The 15,628-nt window shown below is 41.5% G+C and overlaps 1 protein-coding gene across 7 annotated transcripts in view; it reads right to left on the reverse strand.

Moving 5' to 3' along the window:
• The window catches only part of Jarid2 (jumonji and AT-rich interaction domain containing 2), a 187,252-nt gene that overhangs the window by 76,072 nt on the left and 95,552 nt on the right, over positions 1–15,628 (reverse strand). For 2 of the 7 annotated variants that reach the window (XM_052729576.1, XM_052729570.1), the window contains exon 1: positions 357–518. The exons of 4 other annotated variants lie outside the window; for them this stretch is intronic. Coding sequence is in view for 2 of the 3 variants with exons in the window: in XM_052729570.1 (XP_052585530.1) it covers positions 357–423 (67 nt within the window). In the remaining variant the exon portion in view is untranslated. Of the gene's footprint in view, positions 1–356; positions 519–15,628 lie in introns of those variants that run through there. One more of the 7 variants, XM_052729571.1, reaches the window with a different exon arrangement.

Here is a 15,628-nt window from a genome sequence, read left to right on the forward strand (position 1 = left end):
GGTTAAACTGCAGATTTGGTCAAAATGGTCAAGAGAGCTTAATGCGTTAAAAACGGCATTAATTCTCTCTTGTAAATTTCCACGGTATCTTTAGGCTCTAGTAGGAGCCACCATTGCCCTTAGGGAAGATATAAAATCTAAAAGAATATTAAGCAAATCCAAACACGTTTTACATTGTGTGTGTGTGTGTGTGTGTGTGTGTGTGTGTGTGTCTGTCTGTCCCTTGCCACCCAGTATAGATAGAATCAGGACCCCCAGCAGGAAAACCCACAAAGGCCTATTTCTCCAACAAAAGCCAAATCAGACTGAAACAAATCACAAGCTATTTGTTTTTTCTTTTATTTATAGGAACAGACCTTCTATCCCAGGTTCCTCAAGATAAGCCACCAAAAACTGCACCTGACAGACCCGTGGAGCAGCCATCCTCAGAGCCGGATCATTGCAGAGACAGAGGAAGAAGGACAGAGGAAGGGAGGGAGGGAGGAAGGAAGAGCGCAGTGAGGCAGGCTCCCGAGCACTTGTCAACAATCCTCCCCTGTACGTAATAAGCAAGCGGCAGTGCAGATTCCGCACGGCAATAGGACAGCCGAACAGCAGCGGGGCCAAGGGGGAGGGGAGACAGTCGGGAGAGAACATTATTTATGTGCCTGGAAGAGAATCGAACATTGAAGAGGAGGGGGCACCTGGCTGGCTTTTCCCCTCCCTGGTTTTTACCATCTTTATAAATTAAAATGAGAAAAGGCAAAAGAAAATAGCTTTCCATCCTGCCATTTCCCTGGACCTGCAATGCAGGCAAATCAAAATTACAGAATTTCTGGCACTTAGGGGGAGGGGATATGTTGGCAAGGGACAGTCACAATTTAATTGTACAGACTTTTGTGTTCAAGAGATGGCCTGCTGTACCGTGCACTAAACACCCCCTCCCCTCCTGCACACACCCATCTCCAACAACAGCGGGAACAAGGGCGGTATTTCAATGGTATCCCTTTTTAATATCATAATCTGTGTCATTCAGCACTTGCCTTTTATTTATTTTTATTTGTTTTTTTGGCTGGGAAATCTGGGCAGCTCTCCAGACAGACTGCAGAAATCTCTCTTCACACGCTCCTCCTCCAGCCCCTCCCTCCTTCCTGCAATTCCAGCCACCATGGGAGCTTCATTACTCATGAAGTGACCGAGTGGGCAGGCATGAGCCACCGCCAGCACAGGACACCCCTCCCCCAGCCATGCTAGGCACCTCCCCATGGCACATAAATTGATCTAATCTAATCAAGCTGAAGCTGTTTTCCCTCATTGTTTCTTGAGGATCTTTCACAAAACAGGCTCTGTAGCCTGGCAGCTGCTGAGGGTGAAAAAGGCATGCATCCAACTGGCCTCCAATAACTCGAGTGCATGTCTCTTTTTTGATTTTTCAAAGTCAATTTCTTTGAAGCTTTTGAACTTCATCTGGCAATGATGATGTGCAAAACACATGCTTTACACTACCCACATGCTCCTTTCTCTTTATGCTCTTACAGGGAAACTAAAGATGGTGGCTGAGCCCATTCATGGGCTGGCTCCATGGGGCATTGAAAGTTCTCATAGAAGATTTATACCAGGGCACTGGGAAACCCCATCCTAATACTTTGACTCTTGTTTAATCTTTCCTGGCTCTTAAAACACAAGCTCTAACTTAATTGAAACCTTGCAAATGCTAAAGGCAGATACTAGCTTTTTCCTGACATCATCTCTAGCAGTTAGTTACCATGGTCATTTCATAGGTCACCATGCCAGACATACTTAAACACAGCATCTCCTGAGGATGAAGGCAACAATCTTCCTGTAAGTCTGTGTGATACCCACCACTTTTAAATGACAATTAGCAACAGGACCTTATAGATAGATGGCCTGGTGCATCTCTCTATTTTATAGATGAAAAACTGTGGCTTAGGCTAGGCTGGTTTGCAACCATACCCCAAGTCATTATGTCTCCTCAGAGAGAAGGTCATTCAAGAGTTCTGTAGCATTAGGGGACAAGTTATATTAACATACAAGTACAGCTTCTAGAAACAGAGGGGATTCTCTACAACCTTGCCCAACAGAGACCCACAAAACTCTTTCCCATGCAAACCGCTCTTGCAATATGCAAGTGATTGGCATATGTCCCTCTGCAGCATAAATCACACAGTCAACTAAGGACATTTGGGAGATGGGTATCTTCTTTTTTCCCCCTTTTCCCATTTTCAGGATTAATCTAGGATGAAGAGCACCCAGAGCAGGGAAGAGGAAAAAGATAGGCAGATATTTTGATAAATACCAATTATGGGGAAATGAGGTTGAGAAAGGGTATCTGTAACATATACAGCTTGAGAGAATCATATACAAATTCTAGTTTCCCTTCACATCCCCCACCCCGACTCTGAGAAGGCCAAACTGAAAGAAACCAGGTGTTTATATTTACCATCTATCTTCTGTTACAAGTTCATCCCACTTCCACTCAGGCCTTTCAGTGGCTCTGAGGCACAAATGAGAGTTGGACACCAGTCGATGAAATGCTGGCCCACTATCTATTGTCTTGAGTTTGATATTCTACTGTTAGAGGTAAGTTCCAATCTTAAACTTGCCTTCCTCTCCACTTTTATAAAACGACTTATGATACAGAACAGCAGTTATCCCTCTGCTTATCTTGACTTCCTTATTCAGAGGCACTTGAAATCATTTCCAGTGTGTTCCTATATACCATGGAGCAATTCCTGTTACTCTCCCAGAAAAGCGTTAGTTTCTCCTGGATTCCTATCTAGGAGAATTAGTGGAAATCCTTAGACACAAAAATGTTCAAAGTTACAAGTGGAATAAATAGCAAATTGGTTCCCAAAGCAGGTGTCAGACACTACATGTACACCAGTATGCTGTCATAATAGTTTCTAAACGTTGACATGAAGACACCAGAAAACAAAGCACTGAGCTCAAAATGCTACTTCTTAAGAGGTTGTAATTTCTGGAAGGATCTCATACCAAAGCAATTCTATGCAGCCATGCAGGTACATGGCTGTAGTCACCTAAATATTGCCTAAACCTCAGGACACTTGAGAACACATTTTGCCTCTTCCATAATCAATAATCTCTACCATTTCGTTACCATCATGTTGGGAAAACTCCAACAAATTCTCTAGGTGCATTTAGCTTCTTAAAAAAGTAAATAACCAGAGCAAATTCCAACTCATACGATGTCTTGTCTTCTAAGAGACAGACATTTTACGTCTTATTCCATTTTGAGTAAGCTAAAACTGTACTATTTAAAGACCTGTTGCTTCAGAAGGCTAAGACCTTTTGTAATTCAAATAACCAACCTGAAAGGTAAGCTAAGCCTTGAGAGTTGTAGCACATCAAGGAAAGGTTCATTCACAACCCGAAGCTGAACAGACACATGGCATGTTAACATTTGAGTTTTGTGTAATTATTCCCAACAATGCAAGAAGTCCATACAAAAAAAGGAGACAGTAGAGGCTGCCATGAGTTAACTGACAGATTACAAGGCTGTGGAGCCTCAAATTTTTCAGAAAAGAAATGTAGGCTTTTCATGACCAGACTGTATGAAGCTATGAAAGACTACCAATCCATAGCCATACACTCCATATCTGTGGATTCAAACAACCACAGACTTTTAAAAAAAAAAAAAAAAAAAAAAAAAAGAATTGAGGACAATATTTTACAGCTGGGTTTAAGAAATGACTCAGAAGACTAGGGTGCTCTTTCAGAGGATCCAGGATCAATTACCAAGACCCAAAAGTCAACTCACACTGGAATCTCACACCCTCTTTTGGCTTCCTCGGGCACTGCACATACATGGTACACAGACATACATGCAGGCAAATCACCCATACACAAAAATAAAAACAATAAATCTTTAAAAAAAAAAAAAAAAAAAAAACCTGTCTGTTACAGTGCTTATTTCCTAAACAACAAGACAACATAGCTATTTCCAGACTCTCTGCTCTGTGTTAGAGACAAACTAATCTAGTAAACAGAAGGATCTGCACAGGCTATTTGTATTCATGTTGGACCTCACTCTATTGCCCAGAGTGGACTGAACTGAAAATTCTTCTGCTTTGCTCTCAAGCAACAGAGATTACAAGCACAAGACACCATGCCTGACTATACAGTTCCACCAAAGAAATGGCGCTTCTATGATCTTCGGTATCTACAGGAATCCCACAACAATTAGTCAAGGGATGCCTATACCATAATGTGTCTGCTGGTTCTGTGGCCAAATTTCATTGCATGAATTTTTTTTTAAAAAAGGAGTGGGGGACGTTATCCACTGTGCTACTATTTGGCTTTTAAAACTATTATTATTATTATTATTATTATTATTATTATTATTAAAATGCAGGTACTCTGGCGAATGTATAGTAAGTATCACTTGTGGAGGTTTTTATATAACTGAAATTTCATACGCTGGCTCTATACCAAGCAGAACTGAGTATAACACACAGATTTGGCTTGGAAGCCTTCCAACTGGGGCTGCACTGTGTAATGCGTGCAGTTGCCCTGTTAACATCAGTCCACACCATACAATTACAAAATGAGGCCACTAACTGTAATAACTTAGAAGAGTGACCCATGTAGGTGGGCAAATTTAGTAAAGCTACCCTGTTCATGCTAATAAAACAGTTCTACAATTAACTAGAGCAAAAACAAACAAAAACACCTCAGAGAAAATAACACTCATGGAAATTTTAGTCTGGCAAAGACATCACTAAGAGCAAGATGGGTCAGAGCTGACAGCACAAGCAGAACAGGATGGGCTGTTCTGTTCTAGTCCTGCTGTCCTTGCTGAATGAGTAGTCACAGAAACACTCTGCCTTAGTTTCCTCGTCTACTAGGCAGAGTAACAGCAAGACAGACAAAAGGGTCTTTACCATTATCTGCCTTATTAATTAGCTTCCATGCCTAAAATCATTCAAAAATTTTTAGAGAGGTTTTTAAGGGAGAAGAGATCATCTCTGACTATAGAGCTAGTTCCAAACAACATGGACTACATGAGACCCTGACAACAACAAAAGACATGTATGTAGGTGATGGTGACATGCTTTTGGTCCCAGCACTCAGGAGACAGAAGCAGGCAATATCATACCTGTTATGAGTTAGACATAGCCTAATATAGCGGAGATTCCAAGCCAGTTAATGCTCCACAGTGATATACAGTATGGGGATACATATACACATATACATTCTCCCACGAATGTACACCCAACAGGAGCAAGCAAGTGGTGACAGGCAGCCTCCCTATGGAAACATGACTCTCTCAAAGAATCTCCTTCATCCTTCTCCAGAAGAGATGAAGAAGAAATACAAGATAAAGTGTCTGGTGCAGAACCATTCCTTCGTCAGGGATGTGAAATGCCCAGGATGCTATAAAAATCACCACACCACAGTCTTTAGTCATGCACAACAGTAGTCTGTGATTTGGCTGTTCCAGTATCCTCTATCAGTGCATAGGCAGAAAAAAGATGGCGGACAGAAGGATGTTCCTTCAAGAGAAAGCAGTGCTGAAAGTATGCTGATTAAGATTGGTTAGGAACCATCCAAATAAACACATTTTGGATGAGGTAGGGGGGTGAGATTCATTTATTTATTTTTACATATGTGAGTGCTCTATCTGCATGTACGCCTGTATGAAGAGGGCACCAGAACCCATTAGAGATGATTGTGAGTCACCGTGTGGTTGCTGGGAACTGAACTCAGGTCCTCTGAAATAGCAGCCAGTGCTCTTAACCACTGAGCCATTTCTCCAGCCCAGGGAGATTGATTTTTAAATTACTGTTAAAATATGTATTTAAACATATTTGAAAAGGGCTGAATGAATTTTAAAAGGTAGATAAGAAGCCATACCAAGTCAAAGATGGTGATGATCAATCTTTTGAGAATACTCTGAACATGCTATGAATACAGTGTAAGCAAAATTTACTGAGAAACATGGGGAGGGGATTGCTGCTGGAGGGAAAAAGAAAGATGCATGTCCTTTGAACTTAAGAAGTAATGAATACAAAATTTTTCACTGGTAAATTGTTAAAGAAAAGGATGCTACTGAGGAGCATCATCAAAGTTCTTTTAGCTTGATTCTCTCATACACAGCCAGTGACTGTAAACTAAGAGAACACTTTAGAAACTGGCTGGCAAGACATCTCAGTGGATAAAAGCCCTTGCAATGCAAGACTGATAGCCAGAACCCATAGTAGAAAGAGAGAATGGACTCCTGAAAGCTGTTCTCTAATCTTCATACATGAGTGCCTATTTGCACATATTCAAACCACGCATGCACAATTACACACAATTATAGGATGTTTTTGTAAAATGGATGCCAACAAGTCAATGCCACAGTTCAATAATATCATACCTAGAAGTTAATACTAAAAATGAGAAAACAACAATTCATTTTGTGACTATTTCTAGTGTTTAGAAATAGTGCCTAGTGTCCAGTGTCTATCTTCTGCTCTCTGGGTCTCCATTGTGATTTCTGAGACCTTCCTTTAACTCTCAGGCCACATCAAGATGGCTTCCAAAACTATTCCTAATGAAAAATCACTCTTTTGTAGTTGACTTGGTACTACCCCATGACTCCTGGCCTTAGAACTCACCCACCACTAATACAGACTAAGTGCCACTTGAATTGAAGCAGATGGGCACTCACATTTTGCAGACCACAGGATTATGGTTTCTTCAGAGACTTCAGAAAGGTCTCCCATGCATCCATCCACATTCCACAGAAACATACAAAAGTCACCTGGTCCAACAATACATTGTAGAACCAAAGAGTAGAAGACAGGTAATGTGCTATAAATACTAAAGTCATTTTCTGCTACAACTAACAAGATAAAGCCACCTTGCAGGGTGTGTGTGTGTGTGTACATTTTGTCTGCATGTATGTATGTTTGTGTACAATGTGTGCCTGGTACCCTTGGAGTACCAGAAAATAACATCAGAATCCCTGTAAGTGAAATTACAGACAGTTGTGAGCTGCCATGTGGGTGCTGGGAACTAAACCTGTGTCATCTTATCTGCAACAACAGGTGTTCTTAACCATTGAGCCATGCCTCCAGACCCACAAAATTCAAAAACCCTTACAAAGCTCAAAAAGGCCCAGCTTTTGAAGTACTCTGGATTTCAGATTAGTGATGTTTAGCCAGAAAAATATCCAAAATATTCCAAAAAAAGAAAACACTTCTGATTCTGATTATTTCTGGTAAAGTATACCTAAATCCATACTCAGTTACTAGTAGAATGAAAATTAAGATCCAATGTCAATGTTCCTTCCAACACATTCAAAAGTTTGATGTGTTCAATATTGCTTGAGATGGATGACTAGAATCCAGGAATTCTGGCTTATTAATATGACTTGACAGATTTGTAATGTGAATGACTACGAAGAATACCCTCTTTAGGTTCTAAATAGCTATTCAAAATAGGACCTAAGGTTTTCCCTTCAATGGTTTCATATATCAGTTCCTTTCTCCCTCCAAATGAGCAGGCACCTTTCTCATGCAGTAAAGGTCAATTCAAAGTCAGTCCATATTCAACCACTACCACCCCAGGCAGCTCAAAGATCTTAGGGGCAAGCAATTGTGCACAGTGGTAGGAGCACCTGCTGATTTACACCATCCATAGGACAGTTCTTTCTTACCCATGCCATGCAGAATAGCCTGGTAGGAGAAACCAAAGGCAGCTGGGTCAAAACTACAGTTCTTGATCTTAGAATGGATCCTGATTTCAAGATGCTGACATCCAGACCATTGGAATGTTGCACACTTAGTCTAACGTAATTGCCAAGTGGTCTGCTTCATGGTGCAGCTACTGTTTTATGGGGAGAGCATCAATTCTAATCCCCCTTTGCGTGTTTACTTTCTGCTAGGTACCAAAGACTTCAAATGAATCCTCATTAATCCTGAGAATGCCGCTTTTACTTTCTTAAGTAGAAAAACCATTAACAGGGAGGGGACAAATAGGGCTTTCTGCCTTGTGTGTTCTTTGAATCTGGGCTGGAACAATCTTTTTGAAGACTGAAAATATGATCCTCTTGCAATTCCTCATGACCTGGGCTGGCAATGGGTGGATGAACTATTCTCTACACTCTGCCTCTAAATGGTCTGTACTCACTAGTTCCAGGGCCCTAAACACAGACAGCTTCACCTGTATCTGTCTTTGACAATAGACAGAATTATAAAGATGGCTTCTTAACCCAAAGCAGGCCAAGATAAGAGCAGATTATTCCTCGAGCAATTCTCCTAAATTTCACTGATTTGCACAGAGAGGTTAAGAAACTAGATTAACATGCTGCTCTCCACTACCAACAGCAGCCACTTGATGGCAATCTTAACCTGTTCCCTTGGAAGTCTTCCATAAAAGGAGACCTTGGGAAGGCCAATGAAACATTTGTGGACTGCACAGTGTGTAACTAACAGGCTGAAAAAGGCATCTCCACTTTGTCTGAGTGTGCAGCAAAGGGTTAGAAGGAGAGAAAGCAGGAAAACAGGTGATAGTAACCTCTCCCTGGAGTCCAACCTCCACAGGGACTGGTGCAAGCAACTGCATGCTGAAAAGTTCTTCCATGAGACAGCTCAAGCAAACAGAAACCTCACAGAACAATGGTGCCTTCACATATAGTTGTCTCAGAACAACTTAAGGATCAAGTCAAGGGGGCTGAGAGATGGATGGTTCAGTGGTTTAAGAGCATTAACTGCTCTTCCATAGGACCCAGGTTCAATCCCCAGTACCCACATGGCAGCTCACAACTATCTGTAATTTCACTTACAGGGGTTCTGATGTTATTTTCAGACCTTTAAGGAAAACAGGCACACACTGTATACATGAACATACATACATGCAGACAAAATGTCTGACACCCTCACAGACATGCAGCCAAAACACCAATGTACATAAAATAAGAAATTATTTAAAAGAGCATTTTAAAAGTGGGGGGGGGATCAAGTCACAGATGGTAACAAGCAACAATAAGTCAACAGCACACTCCTGCTCCTATCATAACACAGATATGAAAGTAAACCAGTCTTACCCAAAGGCAGGGACACCTATTAAAAATCACCCTTGGAGACTGCAGAGACAGCTCAGTGTTAAGACCAAGGCTGCTCCTTCCAGAGGACCCAGGGTTCAATTCCCAGCACCCACATGTCAGCTCACTATTGTCTCTAACTCCAGTTCCGGGGCTTCTAACACCCTCACACAGAAATAAATGCAGACAAAACACCAATGAACACTATAAAATAAAAATAAATTTTTAAAAATCACCCTAAAACTTTCCCTATTTAAGAAAGAAAAACAAAACCTATGAGCACCTGAGGAGAAGGCTCTCTAGTCTATGCTTGTTAAAGGGAATATAAGACTGGAAAGAAAATGCTGTGTGTAAGGGTACTTGCCACCATGCCCATGACATGAATTCAGTCTCAGAGAACCAACACCCAACATGACCTCCACATGTTCACCACAGCATGTACACACTCTACTCACACTCTAAGTAAAATAAAATGTATAAAATTTTTAATAAATGAAAAGGAATATAGCTTCTATTTTCATTGGCAGGAGTCTAAGAGAAAGGGTCCTCAGAAACATGGCAAGGAGATGCCATCAAATCATAAACAAACCCTGTTTTAGAGTGGATAATGGCACATCATCCCCATAGGATTCAACCTTAACTAATGAAAGAGCTTCCTTGCTCTTGGTATCTGTTTATGAGGAGAATTGAGGCACAGAATTAAAAGTCGATATTTCCCACAGAGGGAGACTCAGAAAGTGACAGCTCAGAGACTTTCAGCTCATCTTTAAAACTGTGGAACTTTACAATAGCAAACTAACAGTCTTTTCCAACACTGGACAGAAATGGTGTAGACCATGAATATAGATAGAGTAAACCCACTGGGTAACAGCCAGGGTCATAAGCAATATGGGTAAATCCCCCTCATCAAAGTCTAACACGATACCATAGGATTATGCCCACTAGTGCAGCACATGCCCTAAACATGTCTAGAGAGTTTGTATGCACTAAACTGTCTTCTAGACAAAGCTGGGGATACAGAGACTTGGGCAATATTAAAGAAGGTAGCAAGATGCAATCCCATGGAGGGAGTCTTTGGCAACAGGAGGGCCACATTGCAGGAAACTGAATCCAGGATCATCTTACATGTATTAAACAAGGGTTCCACCACCTCCCTTCCCGAAACCCAGCCTGCCAAGTAATGGGAATTCAGAACAGGCATATGCCACAAAGCCCAAATAAGATGCAACTTTTTAAAAAGACTCAATAGGTATGAGTCCCCATTTGAAACAACAGAATAAATTACTGGGTCTTACATAGAAAACTTCAGATCTCTCCCAAGAGTCAAATCAGCAGTGAGACCCAAAGCATGGAATGACACAATCCTAGAAACATGTCAGGAGACCATGTAGAAAAGGGGGAAGGGAAGGGTTCAGTTGGCTGATTTACCCACAAGGATGCTCAGACACAGGTGACCATTCTCACAGATAGAATGGTGCAATTTACAAAACAGCTCATGTTCCCCTCATCCGCTCAGCTTCCTTGAATAAAACAGCTATATTTTTTTATGAACTTTGCATGAAGCTAAATCTGAGGCTATAAAAGGATACAAAATTTACAAAGTACAGCAGGAGGATAGGTGAAATTTGGCAACAGAAGAGACTAAGAAATGGAATTGTAAATTAGGGGATTTATGGGTTTCAGGGTGATTTCCCAAAAGTATATCTAGCAATCACTCTGCTGCCTTTAAAGATACACCATATATACGACTTGAAACATTTAATATGGCTCAAACTTGAGGGTGATGGGGTTCACAAACACAGTTCACAAACACAGCAACCTGACAGGAGTGGACTGTGGTAACCCTGATGGTAGGGAAAGCACTAGCAATACACACATCTTCAGACTTCAAAGCACTTCCTATAGTAACATTATCACTTTACCAGAAGAAACATTGAGAAGCAGATCCTATTCAGGAACTACCTACCTCTAGGTCTGAATAAAGAACTGTCTAGTGACCCCAAGGGGTTTTTGCCCTTTATACACAGGTTGAACAGAGATAATGGAGGGGAGGTGCTAGTAAAAATGGCTACTAAACAATCACTGCATAGACAGCAAAATTTCCTCACCTGAAATGCCCAAAATTTCTCCTCATATAATCTCAAAACTACAGAATTTTCCTTTTAGGGTCACCTCAGGCACCAACCCAAGTTCCCACCACATAAGTTTCCACATCAAACACTGTATGCCCTGGAGGGGTGCTCAGCCATCCTGCCTTCTACACTAGTTCTCTTTGCCTGTGAATCTGTTTCTCCTTAAACTGAGAGATTTCATCCAAATGAGAACAATGACTTTGCAATGAATAAACACCTTGTTTCCTTATCAGGAAAAGGTCACATAAGCACAAAAGAAAACACAATGTGTGCTGGCATGAAAATTAACATAATCTGCTATTGAATTCCAATTGTCACCAACCTTGTGTCCTACCAGCCAGTAATGGGGAAGAAAGTTTTTATTTCTTGTTTTGAAGTTGTAATTCTCTAATGTTAAAATGACTACACTTAGGGAAAAGCCTATGCCGGTCAAAAAGAGAGGCAGGAAAAGGCTTTCTTCCCACCATGAAGAGGTCACCTAACAAGAACAGTTGCCAGTGCAGAGTCTAGATTCAAGGCCTTCAAACTTAAGACACTGCTGTTGTTCTAGCCACCCACTACAGCATCTTGTTATTGGCATAACACACTGAATAAAACAGACTTTCACCACAGCAGTCCCTCCTCATTGCTACCATACTCGCCTGCATCCTCAAGGCCAGGAGGTGTATCACTGGCCTAATAGAAATAAATTAGCAGACAAGGGCAGAATCTTGTTTGTTTGTTTGTTTAAACAGGAAGTGACTATGGTCTCTGGCCTCCACATGAGTGGGGACACACACAGAGGCTCCCTTCGATTCTGAGGGTCGCATTCCAACACTGCCAAGTGCCTACCTAAACAGCAGCAAAAGACACATACAGGAACCTTTGGTATCATGGCCGCTCCCGAGATCTTCCCAAGGCATGAGGGAACCCATGAAGAATCATATATGTTCCAACGAAGACAGACAGCAGTGTTGACAAATCCCAGAATAAGTATAACTCATGGAAGCTCAGAAGAACTGAAGGGCCAAGAGAGATATACTTGGGGTAACAGAAAAGGGGTCTGGTCACTGGTGATATGTGCATTTATCAAAACTAAACTCTTCAGGCTCTACTGAAAAAAAAAAAAAATCACTCGAAGTAAGGTAATTCCTTAATTATATATACACAGCCAAGACCAGCAGTCAGGACTCCTGAATCCAAATCCTGATCGGACCACCCCCATCTACATGACCACATGCAGTGATCTACATGATCTACATGCAGTGTGAACTGCAATGTACCTCATATCTCAAATGGTATGAGAGCTGCCTGAGAGCAGAGATACTGGGCCTGATAAGCACACCTCAGAATCAGCACAGGGGCTGGCTTAAAACTTGGTTTTTAGTGTCTCCCTCCCCCACCCCACCTCCAAGACACAGTCTCTCTATGTAGCTCTGGCTGTCCTAGAACTCAAAGTGTAGACCAGATTGGCCTGAAACTGTCTGCCTCTGCCAAGCTCTAGGATTCAAGGGCGAGCACCACCACTGCATATCTTGGTTTAAAGTTTGTAATGGCCATGTCTGCTTACAGCATGGAGAAGAGGAGAAGCAGAACAAGTTATAGTACATGCATAGGAAGGAGGTCTGAGCAACTTGGAATTGGGGTAATAATGCAAACTGAGATACTATGGATATAAAAGTCAGGATTGGGGGTGGGGGAGTCAGTTGTTTTGGCCTCTGCAACTATTATTTACTGAAAGGTAAGAAAAGTGAAGGGAGGGCAGGTAAGATAGTGGAGTCAGTTGACTTTGGAACAACTGAAGTTCATTGGGCCTATTAAAAACCCCATTATGTGTTTGTGTGTGATTCAAGGATGTGGATGAGGCAGGCGAGTGGCCACACAAGTCTGGAGTTCAGAAGAAGCCAACCATTGCAAAGGTAGATGAACAGGCAATCCAGTTGTGTGGAACTGGATTTGAAAAATCAGTATTATCAAACTTGCCAAGTAGCCTGCATTACATGATACAAAAAGAACAAGAAAAGAAAAGTTATGTTCCAAGATGATGTAACAAAAGCTATAGAACTTCATATGCTAATTTTAAAAATTATCGAAAAAGGAACAGGAACATTTACTTCAATAACAGAGTATCTGCCCTCCCCAGCATTAAGGACAGAAACAAGAGAGGGCTGAATTCTTTTTGTGGTAAGACAGGGTCTTGGCTCGTCTGGAACTCACTTTATAGACTAGCCTGGCCCCAAACTCAGAATCCTTCCTGCCTCTGCCTCCCCAATGCTGGATTAAAGGCATGTACCAAAAAGAATTTTTCCAATAAAGTTAAGACAAGATGAAGGCACATGAAGTACAATGTCAATAATCAGAAACATGCTTTGTATAGTGCTGAGAAAGATAAATAAAGAAGGAGGAGATGTCATTTCTAATGCTGTCTTAGGAGAGGGGGAGGTAGAATAGTATACTAAAGGAGAAAAGGATCCTTCAGAGGAGAAACTTCAGGTCTAACTAAAACTCCAAACTCCACTGGAGTTCCATCCTCTTGATTCCTACTACTATCATATATGGGATTTTAAAAGGTAAGAGAGAACAGGAAAAGGATGAAGCATCTAAATTTCCTTCCTGATGACACTACCTGTGCAATTATATGAAAATGATGACATCATCAGCAGGAAGGACCAGCCTTAGAAAAGTGACAAACGAGGAGAGCTGAGAGTGCTGAAGGACAATGGGTCTGAGACAAGTTGTGACCACAAACAGAGACACAGTAACCCCACAGGCCCTTCCACATAGGATGCTTGCTCCAGGACTGTAGTGATATTCTTTTGTACTCTAATAAAACTTGCCTGAAGATCAGAGGACAAAGCTAGTCACAGAGGTCAGGCGGTGGTAGCACTTTAATCCTAGCACTCAGGAGGCAGAGGCAGAGATCTGTTTGGATCTCTGTGAGTTCAAGGCCACCCTAGACTAATCAGATTAATCCAGTCTGAAAGAGAGCCAGGCAGTGGTAGCACACACCCTTAATACCAGCACCTGAGACCTAATGCCTTTGCTTCCAGTATTTGGGAAGCGCGCGCGCGCGCACACACACACACACACACACACACACACACACACACACACACACACACCCCTTTAATCCCAGCACTAGGAAAGTTGAGATAGGAAGTGAAATGGTTGGGCATATAAGACTTGAGGAGACAGGAATGAGGTGTGAGGCCCTTTCTGCTGAGGACTCAGGAACATTCAGTCTGAGGATTCGTGGAGACAGGATAGGCTGAGGAGTTATGAGAGCTAAGAAGTGGCTGTGTGGCTTGTATCCTCTGATCTTTCACCATTTACCCCACATCTGGTTCCGGGTTTTTATTTTAAGACCATTTCGGACTGCTTGCAACACAGGACAATTGGGAAGCTTGGCATCTCAATGTCATTTAAATTGATTTTCTAGTTCTAGTCAGTCTTCAGCAAATCCATGCCTTCCAATTAGGCTCTTCATCAAAGCTCAAAAGTTTCTGTCAAAAAAAATTGATCTATAAAAAAAAAAAAAAAAAACTGACCCTTCCCTCCTTCTCTAGCAATCATTAATTTCCCATATCCCAAATCCACAGTTGAAATGTGTCCCAGCCATGCAAATCTGCCATGGCAGCTGCCTGAATTCAATTACTGCTATCTGGCAGAGCTCATTTTCTAGTCCCGACCTCTGTCTGTCACTAACATCATCACTTTCATCCAACTCTGATTCTTTGATTATGAACCCTAACTCATCTTTCAAGGATCCTCTGCAAGGTCTTCAATGCAGCCTTTCCTGGTTGTTCACAAAAGGGCTTTTAACATAAGCTGACTCCCTGCTAGCCTAGTCTTGCCAGACACACAGGCCCCATGTTGATTTCTGACCTAATTATCTTATAGGATCCTTCTTTTTTTGCTTCACTTGATTTTAGTCACATATATTTTTTTCATGTTAAAACATGAATCTTAAATTAAACATCCCTTTATGAAGAGAAAGATATCAGGGCTAGGGATGTGGCTCAGTTGGTAGAATGCTTGCCTAAAATACATAAAACCTTGGATTTGATTCCTGGCTCCTCATAAATCCAGGCATAGTGAAGCATGCCTGTAATCCTAGCACTTAGGAGGTAGAGGCAGGAGGATCAAGTATAAACTCAAAGGTAGCCTGGATTACAAGAGACAGGCAAAGAGAAGAAGTAATGGAGTATCTCTTTACGGTAAAATATGCAGCTCTGTAACAAATATATTTGTTTTTCAACCATGTCTTTTGTTTTATCCATATTTTCTTTTACATGGTATGTGTTTTATACATCTCAGGAAACAAAGTATTCCAGAACTTTCTGTTTTGGGGTTTGTTTGTTTGTGTTTTGTTTTTCATATGGAAATCCAAACTAATGTGAAAGCTGCATATACATATACATACATACACGCATCCCCAGGTGACTGACTGCATTTGTGTCTATGACTA

This window comes from Peromyscus californicus, unplaced genomic scaffold (assembly GCF_007827085.1).
Source record: "Peromyscus californicus insignis strain IS unplaced genomic scaffold, ASM782708v3 Scaffold_8__1_contigs__length_139910024, whole genome shotgun sequence".
In the NCBI taxonomy this organism is placed as follows: domain Eukaryota; kingdom Metazoa; phylum Chordata; class Mammalia; order Rodentia; family Cricetidae; genus Peromyscus; species Peromyscus californicus.